The 14,592-nt window shown below is 43.8% G+C and overlaps 1 protein-coding gene across 4 annotated transcripts in view; it reads right to left on the bottom strand.

Moving 5' to 3' along the window:
• Positions 1 to 46: 46 nt before the first annotated feature.
• ZNF592 (zinc finger protein 592) overlaps positions 47 to 14,592 on the bottom strand; it is a 45,063-nt gene continuing 30,517 nt past the window's right edge. The window contains exons 5-10 of one of the 4 annotated variants that reach the window (XM_075099718.1): positions 12,815 to 12,991; positions 11,854 to 12,010; positions 8,685 to 8,963; positions 7,178 to 7,290; positions 3,486 to 3,621; positions 47 to 2,102 (exon numbers count right to left, since the gene is read on the bottom strand). In XM_075099718.1, the coding sequence (XP_074955819.1) occupies positions 1,569 to 2,102; positions 3,486 to 3,621; positions 7,178 to 7,290; positions 8,685 to 8,963; positions 11,854 to 12,010; positions 12,815 to 12,991 (1,396 nt within the window). In that variant the 3' untranslated portion in view covers positions 47 to 1,568. Of the gene's footprint in view, positions 2,103 to 3,485; positions 3,622 to 4,891; positions 5,086 to 7,177; positions 7,291 to 7,883; positions 8,181 to 8,684; positions 8,964 to 11,853; positions 12,011 to 12,814; positions 12,992 to 14,592 lie in introns of those variants that run through there. The other 3 variants (XR_012661602.1, XM_075099719.1, XM_075099720.1) reach the window with 3 other exon arrangements.

The following is a 14,592-nucleotide window of genomic DNA, read 5'->3' as shown; positions in this document are numbered from 1 at the left end:
AGGCGGTGGCCGTGGCGGCCGGAGCCAAGAACGACGCCCAGGCAGGCACCCTTGGATGCTTTTATTTGCGATACTTCGAAGTAAACATCATAGCAAGGCACAAACGCCGCTGCGGGTTAAATAGATACGTGATGGCTCGAGAGTGCCCCCTGCTATCCTTAACTCTACTTAGGCTACCTGGTAAAACATCCCCTAGGCTAACGTACATGGTATCAAAAAATACAAAGAGTCCAAACTGTTTGTATCAAAACACGTCGAGACAAGAAGGTGAGCGATCTGAATGCAATAAGATAAATAGTTCTTAAATTATTTAAACATCATCCTAGTAAACAATAACGAGCAGGGTTCTGGCTCAACGTAAGAAAAAAAAAAAGGTATAGAAGATAATTATATTACATGAAGTGTGCGTGTGATGGGGGAACGAGTGAGGAAAGAGTCAATATGACTACACGGAAAGGAACGTCTCCCAGGTGACAGGTAATGCCAAGCTGTGGCGGGAGAAGAGCCACCGGCAGGCCCCAGTACTGGCAGCACTGCAGGATGGCAGTTCCTGCTTCTACCAATACTTCTCTGGGCTGCACTCCCTTCCTCTGCCGCAGCAGCTCCAAACGAGCTGGTTGGGGAGCCCTGGCAGCGAGCCAACACCATCAGGAGTGCTGGGATGGTTTCGCTCCAGCCGACACTATGGACGGGGTGGGGGATGTTTTCCCCTTCTGGGGATGGTGCCAACTTGCCACTGGGCTCTGCCTGAGCTCCATGCCTGGATGAGGCACCAAGCTCCGGGCCCAGCTGTACCCACCCCTGGGACAACTTCCAGTAGTGCAACCTCACCAACATGCAGCCAGCAAGTCCCCAAGGGGTGCCAGGCCCTGCTTAATGTGGCGCCTGGGTTTGAGCTGTGCTCACCCGAGAAGGTGGGGGCTACCAAATTCTCCTTCAGGATGATTCAGGTCCAAGACATTTCATTAAACTGCCTTTTGGAAAATAATATTCGGGCAATTAAAAGAAAAATCAGCACGACTTACAGCTTGGACCCGTCCCTTGTAACGCAGAAGATCCTGGATCAGCCAGCATGGTCCTGACAAGCATGTTTTGCTGAGACTGTGTTATGAGTTAAAATGAGTAAAACAAAGGCAAGATGGGAAGAGAAAAAAGAAGCCATAAATAGAAGGAGAAAGAAAGCAAGATAGGGAAGGCAAGGCAAGGCTGGGGCTCCGGGCAGAGGCTGAGGCAGTGCACACTTGAAGGAAGAGAGCTCATCTTAAGGAAACTACAGCTGCAGAAAGTGCTCCTTGATCCTCAGGAGCTAGACAAGCTCCAGTGAGGATTCTTGCCCTGCTTTCCCTTTTCACCTCTCCGGTCTGGCAGAGAGTTAGTGCTTAGGATGCAATGGCAGGGTTGTTTTTTTTTTTTTGTTAAATTTCCCTTACAAATAGAAGTTAACGGAAAGCAATGTCCATCCCAAGAAGTCAACAGAATATTTCAGAGTCACCCCGTCCCCACCCATATTTTGAGTAAACCCCCCCCCAACAAAAAACTCCCGACCAACCAAAAGGGGTTTCTTGTTTTTAAGTCTTAAAAGACTTTGAGTGATTGTTCTGCGAGGTGCTATTCAGACCCTCCATGCCACATGTCTGACTGTGTTCACAAAAAACTGAGTCACTTTTGCACTCTTTGTATTTCAGGTTTTCTTCTTCCACCGTAGTGTTCATCTCACCATTATACCCCTCATGTCCGTTCTCACTCATCTCCCTTTGTAACTTCTGCCTTTCACCTTCATCTTCCTCCTCCTCCTCCTCCTCCTCCTCCTCCTCCTCCTCTTCCTCCTCCTCTTCATCTTTTACTTTATGAACAATGAAGAGGTGTCTGTTCAGAGAGATGTGAGAGGTATAGCACAAACCGCAGAACAAGCACTGGTAGGTGGAGCTGTCCGTCTTGTGCCGAGGTATGTGTTCCTGAAACTCAGTACTGATGTCTGTCGCAAATCCACATTTAGCGCATTTCCAGTGCGCTTTCAGTTTTTTGGCTGGTGGCGCATCTGAACCTGCAGCGGTCTCTGCCTGACCCAACTCATCCATTGCCATCCTCTTTGAAGATTTTGCCTTAAAAAAATAAGATAAAAAAGTTACTTTATTGTTTGAGCCCACAGAAGAAGTAGTGCTAAATTCCACACGCATATCTGAAGACACCTGAGGGTGAATACACATTGGTATTTTGATACAAACTGAACAAAGCCATGCCTACGGGTTCCAGTTGCATTGCCTTTCCTACAAGCACCTGAACACCTCACCCCAACATGCAGGATCCCAACTGCCGTCCTGCAACGTGAGATGGGAGACCTGAGAGGGATTGGTTGGACAGAACTATGATGGAGAAAAGAGAATGTGAACCTGGTGCGGGAAGGAGGAGCCCATAGAGCAGAGGCAACTGAGAGACTTGGGGATGGTCATGAGCCCAGACAATGCTTCTCAGATTTGACTCTGAATATTTTCCCCTCCACTCAGGCTTTTTCTTCGTGGCATCTCTTAACAACTTATCCCCTCTGTCTTACAATCCCACAGCATGCTTCTCCTCCCATGATGATGGCTCGCTTGCATATGTCCCTTCATGTGATTTTGTCATCTCATCCACCAGCATTGAGCAGTTTTTCTTTAGGATACAGCTTAGAGGCTTGTATTTGCAGAACCAGCTGGAGCTACATGAAGCCACCCTTCTGCCCCCATTTAGCCAGGTGCCCTGCTACGTCAGCTGTGCTTGGGGGAAGCAGCCATCAGCTCATGGGAGTGAATTCTTGAGTCACCCCAGCTTTCCTTATGGCACAAATACTGTAGGGAGGGGAGTCAGTCTCGGCTACGGTCCCTCTGTGCTACAGTACAGATGAATGATAAATTGCAGTGATATGGAAAATCTACATCTATTTCTAAAGTAAATGGAGCGAAGAAGCCCCATCAGCCAACACTCCACTCCAACCCAAAATAAAATTAGTTCAACAGTGACATTTGTTGAAAAAATTACATGGTCCTATTTAGGAGGAACGCAGTTCTCGTAGGTAACAGATCTAATAAGTATTTTAAAAGATAAAAGATATATTTTGTTACTAGCACAAAAAGCAAGGGAGAAGGAGAAAAAATGCACCAGGCTCATGAACAGAGTGGCAGTGGTAAAACAAGAGTGATAACAAACCTAAATTAGACCTGGTTACAAAGTAGACTGCAAAAAGGCCAGTAAAACACAAAGCCTCACATTCAAGAGTATTTTGAAAAATGCAAGATATGTCACCCTGGTGCTTCTGCAGCACAGCTGCACTTTCAGTTCTGATCCCAACACTGCCAGAGAGAAGCAAATGATGGAGTTGAGGAGGGGAAAGAAATCTGCCCTGTGGACGACAGGGCTTGACTGCCACAAGGCTGCGGTTCGACACAACACCCCAAGTGAACAGCTACTCGCCAGGTACATTTATTTTTCAATGAAAACATATCAGTTACTTCTGCTGTGTCTCTCTCTGGAGCTTTGGCTTTGGCCATCTGGGACAAGTCTGGGTTTTTGATGCCGTGCATGAGGCTGATGTGATTCTCCAGCATGAATGGCTGAGGAAATGTCTGATTTTCATCTGTGCAGTACCTTGGAAATATAAAAAGGAAGAAAATTTATTAGAGGAAATGCCCAACTGTTCATTTCCATCCAAACAGCTCCTTGTTATGTGCCAAACCAATAGATGTCATTGGAGACAGACGCTGGTGAGTAATGCACTATCAGATTACCAAAATATGCAATAAATCGTTATTTTAATAATAAAACATTTCCCCTGAGAGATACCAGAACAGTTTAGAACTTACCACGCTAAGAATGAATGAGAGTGAAAGTAGGGCACGTCTTATTTACAGTACAGTACTAAATAAATACAGGAACTAGTGGAGATCAGGTCCATGGTGTACATGCTACACAAGTCCAAAATAAGTAATCAAGATGGAAAATGCATGTAAGAAAAACGACTCTCACATGGGAGACCCAGGCACAGAGGGACCTCATGAACTGTGTAACACCAAGGAGGGCTGCAGCAGAACCAGGTGCTGCATCCTGTGCTCCCAAGCACCAGTGTAGCCTCCCATTCACAAGACCATGTGTCTCAAAACACACTTAAAATTCTTACAAAACTGCTGAACTTCCATCTTTGATAACAATAACTTAGAAGCATGCACAAATGCATCATTTACATGTAACAATTCATGTTAAAACTTGGTAGGATTCAAGAGCTGCCAGAGACTGTGGTTAACGTTTCAAATGCAGGTGTGAAGGGCTATGTGCCATTGTTAACCTTCACTCCCGGATGACTGAGATCTACTGGGAATAAGCCCCCAGTCTTGCAGACACATAAACCACCCCCCTGCAGCATGGTGAAGTACACTGAGGTCTCTGTTAGCAATTGGGAAACCCAATATTGACTTTGTATTCTTCTGCTGCCTGTCAGCACAACATGGGGAGGGTCCATCAGCTACACATCGACCCGAGCAATGAGGCAAGTAAGACCAGACTTCTCTGAAATGCACAAATGGCAGCTGAAATGTAGGCAGCAAGGGGTGAAAAGCAACAGAGAAGAGATGATGTGTCTCTGGGCAGCTAAGACATCTTTTAAAAGGAGAGAAGATTCCTACTGATCTTCCAGTAACTAGATGGAAATTAAACAACAATGAGTAATGATGTGAAAATGCAGACCTGCTCATTGAATACTTCTGGTTTTAAACAGGAACCGCTTAGATGATACATCAATATTTAATAATGATGAAATTTTTCTCCCTCATGGAGGAAAGATGAGAGGTTATTAAGTGGTAGTTATTAAAAATAAACAAGTTGAAAATCAAGTGTTCCAGTTTATCCTTAAGACTTGGAAAATAAGAGCAAGTTCTCATAACAATAACCAAGTGAATTATGAAAGAAAATAGATAAAACATCAGAATATTTTGCAATTTGTCTTAATTCAGAATTCTTTTCACATGAGCAGGGAAAGATGCTTTCCTAACCTGAATTACTCCAGTGACAAGCTTGGCAGGAGGGTGTTCAAGAAAGTCCTCCACCACTGGTTTCTCCCTATAAATTTAACACATGCAGAGACCTAAGCAGGGCAAGGGGAGAAGGGGAAATCACAGCTTGAAATGTTAGAAGCCAGAGGGAGGTCACCTACAAAACAGTACGCTGGAGTCAGAAAAATACACAATTGTCAGATCAATGACAAATTTACTCATGCTTCACATGTAAATCCAGGAGAAGAGTGTGACATGAAGTTAAGGTGTCAAAACCCCTGAAGGGAATAACAGGTGAGACTGATAGAAACTGCCTGGTGGGAAGAAGGAAAACAGACACCAGCAATCAAGGGAAAAGAAAAGGAGCAGCAGAGATCCGATGCTTTTCAGAGCGTAGAAAGGAGCTGAAGAGGAATTCAAAGAGATGGGAGGATTTGCAAGGAACAATCACAGAGGAGGTTTTTAGAACAGTGCTCTGGACAAACTAAGAGGGATCAAAGGAGAGACTGAACAGAAGACCTCGGATCCAACAAAGAGCAGCTGTTGGAGATGCTGGAACAAGTATTTCAAGAAAGAGGTTTCATTTGAAGAGTGCTGTGATTTCGGTAAGTCTCCCACTACAATGATTAAGGAGAGTGCAACCACTGTCCAATTAAGTCTTCATCAGTAGATTTTGAGAAGGAGCAACTACAAACTTGAGAATTAAACACAACCACAATTCATTTGAATTTCTAGCTATGTCTTCTCCGCTGTAAACATGGCATGACCATAGGCCCTTGGGTGAAGCAGTGGACCCACAACTGTGTGTCATTCTGAAAAGTAATAGACAAACTGGACTCTAGGTCCTGTACAAGCTAATGCATACAGTAGGCTGGCACGTCCCAGGTTGCTAGGTATTTCTGTACAAAGCCTTCTTCCCAGCTAGGCCTTATGTTCATTTTGATTCTGATACACTCCACTTTGAAAACAACTGGTCCAGATAGAATAGATTTATACAGAACAGGTGCACATAACTCCAAAGACCATCACCCACAAACTTAAAGTGTAATGAAACACTCTGGGAGCCAAGGTTTCATCTTCTCCAGAAGTTCCAAGTCAGAGAACAGTTAGAAGAAATGGAACATTTAGAAGTCCTGGCTGAAAAATGCATCAGGAATGCATCTGTATCAGGCCCCAGTGGTGTTGCCAATACCATATCCATTTGCTAAAAGCTATTTTGGTTCACTAGACAGTCCAAAGAAATAAAGTACATGAGGGATGTACTCTTCAAGAGGGGCTTTTCATAACTTAAGTGCTGTAAAGTGACAACATGCTCTTCAGAAACACTTGCATTAAACCGAAACTTTAGTTAAATAAAAAAAGATCCCCCAACCTACATCACTGCAAACTTCCCTTCCAACACAAATGTGCTTAAATTCTGTTTCAGAAGGATGTCTCAGAATGAGAGAGGAAGCAAGTCTGCAGGGTCACTTGGCATACGATTTATTCTGCAATGGCAGATAAGAATGCAGCAGTTGTAGAGGCAGTTTTGTAAGAGCTAGGCTTTGTCCTGAACTGAGACTGTATTCACAGTAAAAATACATTCACCAGCAATGATTTTCATTCACTGATGATTTACATAGTTCATCTGAAGTCTCCAAATCCATTCTCCAACTTTGAGGTGCATCTTCCCAAATCCAGCAGGCTTAATTCTCCACTGCCCTTCAGCTTGTGCAGTCAGTTCTGCCCATGTAAAGTGGTGGCAAGACCCACCCAGAGCAATGGCTCTGATTCTTAGGACTTTACACACCTTTTGTACAATTTTCTCATGGGGAAGGCACAAGAGTGCCTCATGACTACACCAACCATGGAGCAGTGAAAGACTGGCCCAATATTTTATTGGCTGTTCCACAAGGCTGCACAATGTAATTCTCATTTTGCAGCTGCAGATCTCAAATCAAACCTTACCCTAAGTTTCCAAAGGGCATTGTGCTGTCAAAAGCAAGGACTTATTTTAGCCACCAAGTCTCTCGTGTTTAATATATTCTTCTCTCTCTCCCTCAGTAACTTACAGCATGGTGTAAGTAGGAGCAGACATGACCTATTACAAAGGGCTTCCAAACTTGAAGGATTAGCCTGTCATTGAAAACCAAATTTGAGAAGTGGCATTCAGTACGTACCAGCAAGTATAAACTTTCTTTGCTGTGTCGTGATTATTGCGGATGTGTCTACGCAGACTGTTGGAGGCATTAAATGAGCGTTCACACTGTCGACAGGGATATCTCTTCATAGACTAGCAGGAGAACAGAAATACCTTTTATTAACAGGGAGATGTAAGGCACTGACTGGATTCTAACATTCCCGTGCTCTTTATCTGGGACCTTACCTCTCAGGTGCAAAAAATCCCTCTTCCACTGATAAAGATCACTGAGATTTTGGGGTCCCACTTATACTCAGCCCAACAGTTGGCTAATACCAGCACTTGTTTTATAAAAACCAGGAGTAGTTAAAGCACATGCTTGATTTTTTTTTAATAGGAATTGCATTAGCTGCTTCTCCTGTGGACACATTTCACTAGAGGACCCTCTCCAGAATTAATTCAGTGGAAGGTCCCTTCTGCCCCAGAAGAAGGCATGTCCCCAGCATGAAGTACAAATCCACTTACCCTTTTCTCTCCTCATAATTCAGCACAATAGAAGGGCAAGATGTTAAAGAGCATCACATGGTCCTGCTTGTTATCCATTTATCATAGCTGCATCCCCTACGCAACTAGCCTCTTCCTTTTCCTACAGTCCTTTGTATAACCTGCATGCATCCCATTAAAAATCTTCTTAGACTTGATTAGTGAATACATATATGCATTGAACTTAAATATTTGGGAAGTTTCCTACTTCTATAGAATTCAAATGGGAGAATCCAGCATGCTCACCCTGCCCCCATCTTCTTCTCTTGATATTTATCAAATGGACAATCCAGCACTCCCCAAGTCAGGTTAGAAGGAATCAAAGATGATGATCCAGATTTTCACAGCCTCTGCTCATGGCACTCAAGAAGTGTATCAAACAAGAAGTCCTGATGCCAAAGTACTAAGAAATCTGGCCGCACACAACATCTTGGCCTATGTTCTGCCAGTGAGCAAGGTTTAGCTTGACAGAAGTAGGTCAAGGCAACACAAGGCTTGAGCTGGATGAAACCAACAAAATTGAGATTTACAGTTCTTATAATGATAGCTCTGCACACTGCGTGAGTCTGTTACTCTTCCCCACTTAGATGCAGTGATATCTACCAAACAACACAACATCATTTACAGGAACTGTAGGTCCTTCTGTAACTGTTGAGTGTAGATAGTTTAGATCAGACTGTTGAATCAGCAACTGGAGAAGACATGACTTGCCATCCACTTACCCAGATAAGCCAAAGAGGAAGCCTGGCATTAGATGCAGTGGAAGAAGGAACAGCAAAGAGGATGAGGTACGCAGGTTGTAGAGCATACGATCAAGGACAGAAAGTGTGCTTACAATGGGCTACATCTGTTGGGTTTTGTTTTTTTTTTCTGGCCCTGAGCATACTCCTCAGTAAGCTGGCAAACAGATTCTCGGTTTCTTTTTGCCCCAAATATTAACAATTATCACTTTTTTGCTAAAAATATCTTGTTACCTAGTTGAAGTGTTTCATCTGAGTCCTTACCCTTCCATGACTTCTCTTCATGTGGGACACATAGGTTTCCCGATCGGGGATCCACTGTGAACATTCCTTGCAAGTCCAACCAGTTCTTCTCAGTCTGGACTTGGATTCAGGATTATAGCCTTCCACCCTCATGTCCTTCCTAAGCAGAGGGGAGTGGGAAGTCCCATTGGCTACTGACAGCTCCTTTGGTGGGGTATGAACCTGGTTCCTTGATGCCTTCTCAGTCTTCTGTCGCAAGTTTGAGAGCTCCTCAGTATTTTGGGGGACTCCATGAACACCCTGGATAACAATAATAATGGAATCACACATAACATTTACATGTAATTCATATCACACACCTTTATTTATAAATAAATAACATTTATTATTTAAATAAATCATTTAAGCTCCTGCTCCCCTGAAACTGTATGCTGATGTCTTGCTCCTGCATATCTTCCCATTTCCCCGCGAAGCCAGCTCTGGTGCTTTCCCCAGCAAAAGAATTTCCCACGAAACATGACGCTTTTGTTCCTTTATTTACATTTCCTGCATGACAAGAGCAGCTCCTTGGTGCTGCCTATTCAACATTTTGGATGAGCTCTGAGAGCTCTACTTAAACAGGGAAGATGTACTGGAAGAGAAATGTTAACTGTCATTATTTCAAGAGCCTAAGCCCTAAAAACACGTTGTTTTGGTAAGCTCTGAATGCAATGTTTGCTGTTATCTTGGGGGCTCCAAAGCTGCTTCATCTTTGCTCAAGGAACAGGAAGAGACAACCTCTCATTTTCTCCAACCCTACTTTCCTCAATTCCACAATGCCTATCATTATTTACATTTTCATGGTTCAAAACTTTGCTCTTGACAAATCAAAGCAAGCATAAAGCCAGAAACCAGCCTTTTAAGGAATACGTCTCCAGGCTCTTTGGTTGTTCAACAGGCCAAAATCCAAAGTCCCCAAAAAGTTATTTTAACAAAGAAAATTGAACATAAGGAAAATAATCCAGAAACAAAGAGCTGTGGGAAAGCAAAAGCAAATAAAATAGCAACATACCAAAGAAACCTCAAGAAACTCCCCTAGGAGCAAAACCATTCATCCACACAAAAGGATAATTTAAAGGTTTAATTGTACACAGTAATTAATAATGGGTAAAGTTTCAACACACAAAGGCCCCAGGCCTTTGGAAGTCTTTCTGTGGGTTAGACACCAAACAGGCTTCAAAACACAAGGTCTCATCTGAGATGCCTGTGTGCTTTGCACCTGATCCAGCTGATGTCCCCAGAAGCTCTTTCATGCAATGGCAGGTCAATGACGGCTGTGCTCCACAGCACTGCCAGCTATTTAGGGTAACACAAACACTTCACCTTTCTCCCCATCTGGAAATTTCAAGAGTGTTTTATGAGCAAAGAGTACATGAGTACCCAGTACTCCGCTCCTCCTGTTATTACACCACGGGGAGGGGTGGGATGGGGTGGGGAGAGCACAGTAAAATGAACTGTCTTCTCTGCAGAATCAATAACACGAACCAGACCTTCTAACTCCTACTCTTACCCTTTCACAACGGAAAGCCAGGAAAGATGAGAAGGCACATGGTTTCTTTACTTTGCATGGAGGAGTAAATTAGACAGCACCTCCTATAAACTCTATACTGCATAAAGGAGTGGGATCTGATAGGACAGGAGATGTGTTAGTGCAATTACTACTCTGCCGCAGCCAAAAAGCCTTCTTCAGTTTGCATATCAAGGACCTGTTGATGGCCATATACAGTCTCATGGTTAAAAGACGAAAGTTTTGTAGTGGAGGTGTCAGGGTGCTGGTGCACAAACTGCTCCAGGCAGGTCCCTAGGGGTGGGATTTGCAAATTAGCCGCAATAAATTGTGTACCTCAGCTCAAGACTGTCTTTCAGCATTGGGGTTGAATGCCTCTTTGAAGGTCCAAGCCTTAATCTCAACTCTATTTTCCCAGCTATAATACAGGAAGATTAGCAATCATCAACTTCACAGGAGGGCTTCAAATTTTAATTCATTATTGCGTGGCAAGCTTTTCCAGATTTGCAAGTTAAAGGCATGGGAGAGAGAGCAAAGAAGTAGTTTTGAATGGGTTCTGCTTTTAGGAGTGAGCTAATGAATCTTCTTGCTTGTTAAGTGTAAGTATAAACAAAATAAAGTCACTGATTAAAAAAATTATGTCACTTTTTTCCAAATCAAAGGGAAATAAGACTTTGCAAGGTCTTTCTTCAGAATGCCATCAAGAAATCTGAGAGGACTTCCACAGCAGTGTTGTTAGACACTGTACATAGAAACATACTGACTAAGACAACAGAAAAATGCAGCGCTTGCACATTCATGGGATAATCAGATCTGCAAGTCCTCACACGCATCCCGCTAGAAACCACCACCAAATGGACAATAACCAGCTTTTCATATGTATAAAAGAGCGATGAATGATAGCGAGATTATTGCAGTGCCTACTGCAATATGAGCTGTTACTGAGGGAGGGCAGCTTCAAAGCACTCTCCAGGCAACCATTTCCACCAAGTTTTGGGGTTCCACACAACTATCCATTTCAGACCATCTTCTGGGAGCAGCCTGAGTGGTGCCAACTTGGATGTACACAACGCAGGGGTCCCACCTCCCAAAGGGTAGTACCTCTGGGGTAATCACTTCTGCTGCTGTCCCTCTGCTCTTGCAATCTGGTGTGGTTCTGCAGGCAAATGGAGCAGCCAGGGAAGTGGAGTGTTAAATGCCACACAGCCTCTCTCTGAGGAAGCTGCAAGGAGGCCAAAGCTCTCTAGGTGGGCACCCAAAAGAGGGAGATTCAGCTTTCATTATATAAATTGAGTAACACTGCAGGTAGAGAATACTTTACCCTGTCTCCCAGCCAAAGATAAAGCTTCTGCCCCGGTTTAATCTCTTCCCTGGGTTTAATACAGAACAGTTAAAAATCAAAAAGATATACCCGTAGAAAACAAGCCTTTGTCATAAGGTTAAATTATATATAGACGACAGTAACTGCCTGCATTATTACCAACTAACACAAAATGCTCCACTGATGTTTCCAGATAATACTCTTCTACTAATATATTCCTCAAGAACCTTCCACTTCAACCAATTTCCTCACACAGTTAATGTAAACTCTTTGTGAACACAAAAAATGGGACCTAGTATCAGCAAGTGGTGGAAGTTACCTACCTTAACGTGCTGCATTAACTGCTGTTTCTGCATATACACCAGCTGACACTGTGGGCACTTAAACACTCCCACTAACAACTTGGTGTTCTGCTGGAAGTGCTCTTGCAGCAGCTTCTTCTTGTTAAAGATGGTCTCACAAGAGCATTTGTAGATCACCCTGGAAAAGTTAAAAAAAAGTACACTCAGTCTCTCTTCATTAGTTGCCTTAAGAAGACAGTGGAAAAAGTTATCTCAGCAACTTCAGAAAGGGATGGGCTTCTGAGGAGGGCTGCGCTCTCAGCATCTTGTCAACACACACCCACGTGGACAACTGAACCATTAACTCAATTGGGAAGAACAACAAAATGCCTCAGGCACATACCACAGCTTTCTAAAAATAAGTTTAAATCTATGCATATGCATAACTACCTATGTGTGTGTGTGTGTATGCGTTGGTAAGTGCAGACAGATGGGAACAAACTCAAAGTATACTAGCTAGCTACATGTTACTTTCAATCCCACCTTTCCACAGTTCCTCCCTTAAAGCACACATTTTTGGCAGTAGCTTGGAGGGGAAAGATACAGAGTGCAGAAACAGGAGGTTTCTTTCTAGTGATTTTGGGGGGCATCACTGCATGGCATAACTCTCCTCTTCCTTTCGAATGCCAGATGCAGCAGTTACCCTGGAGCCATCTACCAAGAGATGCCACTCTGGGTCCTGCTGGACAAAGAGGTGACAATTAAAATCCTTTTACAGATATTCAGCTCTTCTCTGCCCAAACTCCTCTCCTCCTACCCAAGGAGACCGTGTTTGTACCAAGGAGAGCACGCTGTGGCTCAGAACAGACCCCTGCCAGCAGACAAAGTGGCAGCTCTTCTTCTCATGTGAGGACAGAAACAGAAAATTGAAAAAACTTTGGAGGGAAACGGTGAATCCTGGAGCTACCCAGCAAAGGAAAAGAGATAAAACCAAAATCCTTACTGAGTAGTCTTGTGAGGCTCTGCTGGGTGCTGGCTGGTCATGTGAGCCATGGTGCTGTCAGCCGACTTGAAGGCCATTGGGCAAAAAGAACACTTGTGGAAGACTTCGCAGTGTTTCTCATGGATGTGCACTTTCAGCATGGCAAGGGTCATGAAGACAACTCCACAATGGATGCACCTGGGGGGTGAACAAAGAAAGAGCCAAGTTACAGCCACAGTGTTGCTTCCAACATGCATGCAAAGTGGCGCAGATAGAGGTATGGTGGGTCCTCATTTGCTCTCTTGAATATCAACATGGAAGAGTCAAGGAGGAATACGATACAGAATTCACAAGCTGGGCAGATCTCACAACTAGATGTTAGTGACGAGCAAACAAGATCTATAAAAGAAGCCTTCAGAGACTAAGACTATAACAACCCAGAAAGTACAAAGGAAGATGTGGTTCAGCAAAATGTATCTGTGAAAGCCAATTCCACCACAAGTACAAGTGAAGAACTAAAGCAATAGTATCTGATGAGATCTCCGGGTAGCAATGAACAGCATAAATACCAATTGGTGCCCAGTACAAAATAAACAGAAAAAGAATATTCAGCTAGGAAATCTTCAGTAACCCTGTACAATTACTTTTCATACTCCACTAAACACTAGAAAATAATGACAGCAACAGCAAAGATACTGAAAACAGCAACAGAAACACCCAAGGAACAGATTAAGCTCATTAAAATCATTAAGATACAGGTGTTGCCTGGATAGTACTTGTCTGGGAGCTGGGGGGATGCTCCAGGAGGAGAGAGAGGAAAAAGCAGAGGTTGCATGTGGAGCCAAAGGACACTTCTTGGCAGCTGAAAGTATAAACCCAGGGCCAGGAGGAGAACCAGGGTCACCCCACCAGTCCCAGCCTCTCCTGCAGCAGGCCTTGCCTGACACTCCCCTAGGATGGCAACAACTGGCAGCCACACTATATTTAGCTTTAATACTCTTCCCAAGCACCCACCCACCTGCTGTGTTCTGAGAGAAGCCACACACCAACACTACAAGGGCACACGGGGATGCAGACACCTACCGTCACCTGCCTCAGCCACACCAGCTGCAGGGTTTACCATCCCCACAGGAGCACCTACACTGATCCAGGACCAGAACAGCTTCTCCTAAGAAGATTCAATCAAAACAACTAACGGCAGATCTCTGCTTAAACCAGTCCTGCACATACACACTAATTAGCAGAATAAAGATGATGGAGGATGTCAGAAGCTTGCCATATAATCTCTGCAAATTGCAAGTTCTGCTATCATCTCCCCAGCACGGGGGAATGATTTACAAGTGAAGACTCTCAGATGGCCTCAGGGCAAGGAACGGTGGCATAAAACTCTTGGAAAGCATCCTTTGAGAGAAGATAAAGCTACATGATGTTGTCTTAACCCCCTGAACATTTCCCACACTGTCACCTTCCAGCCCCTCAACTCTCTAAATGGCACTGAGCAGGAAAACAAGTCCCAAATCAGTCGGAACAGCTGGACGGTGCTTGGAAAAGGTGGGGAGGTGACACTTGGAGCCAAGTGGAAAGGAGCACTTAGGACAGGTTTGCTGATTTTAATTTTTAACTGCAGAAGACCTTTCTCATTTTCAATGTAATCACTAGCCATGACTAAAATCCAAATAAAACAATCTTACTCCAAACTTAATTAAATGCATTGGGGTATTAGCAGAAGAGGAGACAGTAAGGACTGATCACAAAACCAAAGCCAAACTTATGCATCAGAAATTCCAGAAGAACAGGGA

Source organism: Phalacrocorax aristotelis, chromosome 7 (assembly GCF_949628215.1).
Source record: "Phalacrocorax aristotelis chromosome 7, bGulAri2.1, whole genome shotgun sequence".
Lineage (NCBI taxonomy): Eukaryota > Metazoa > Chordata > Aves > Suliformes > Phalacrocoracidae > Phalacrocorax > Phalacrocorax aristotelis.
The sequence above is the reverse complement of the archived record's forward strand: the minus strand, read 5'-3'. Positions and strand labels throughout refer to the sequence as shown.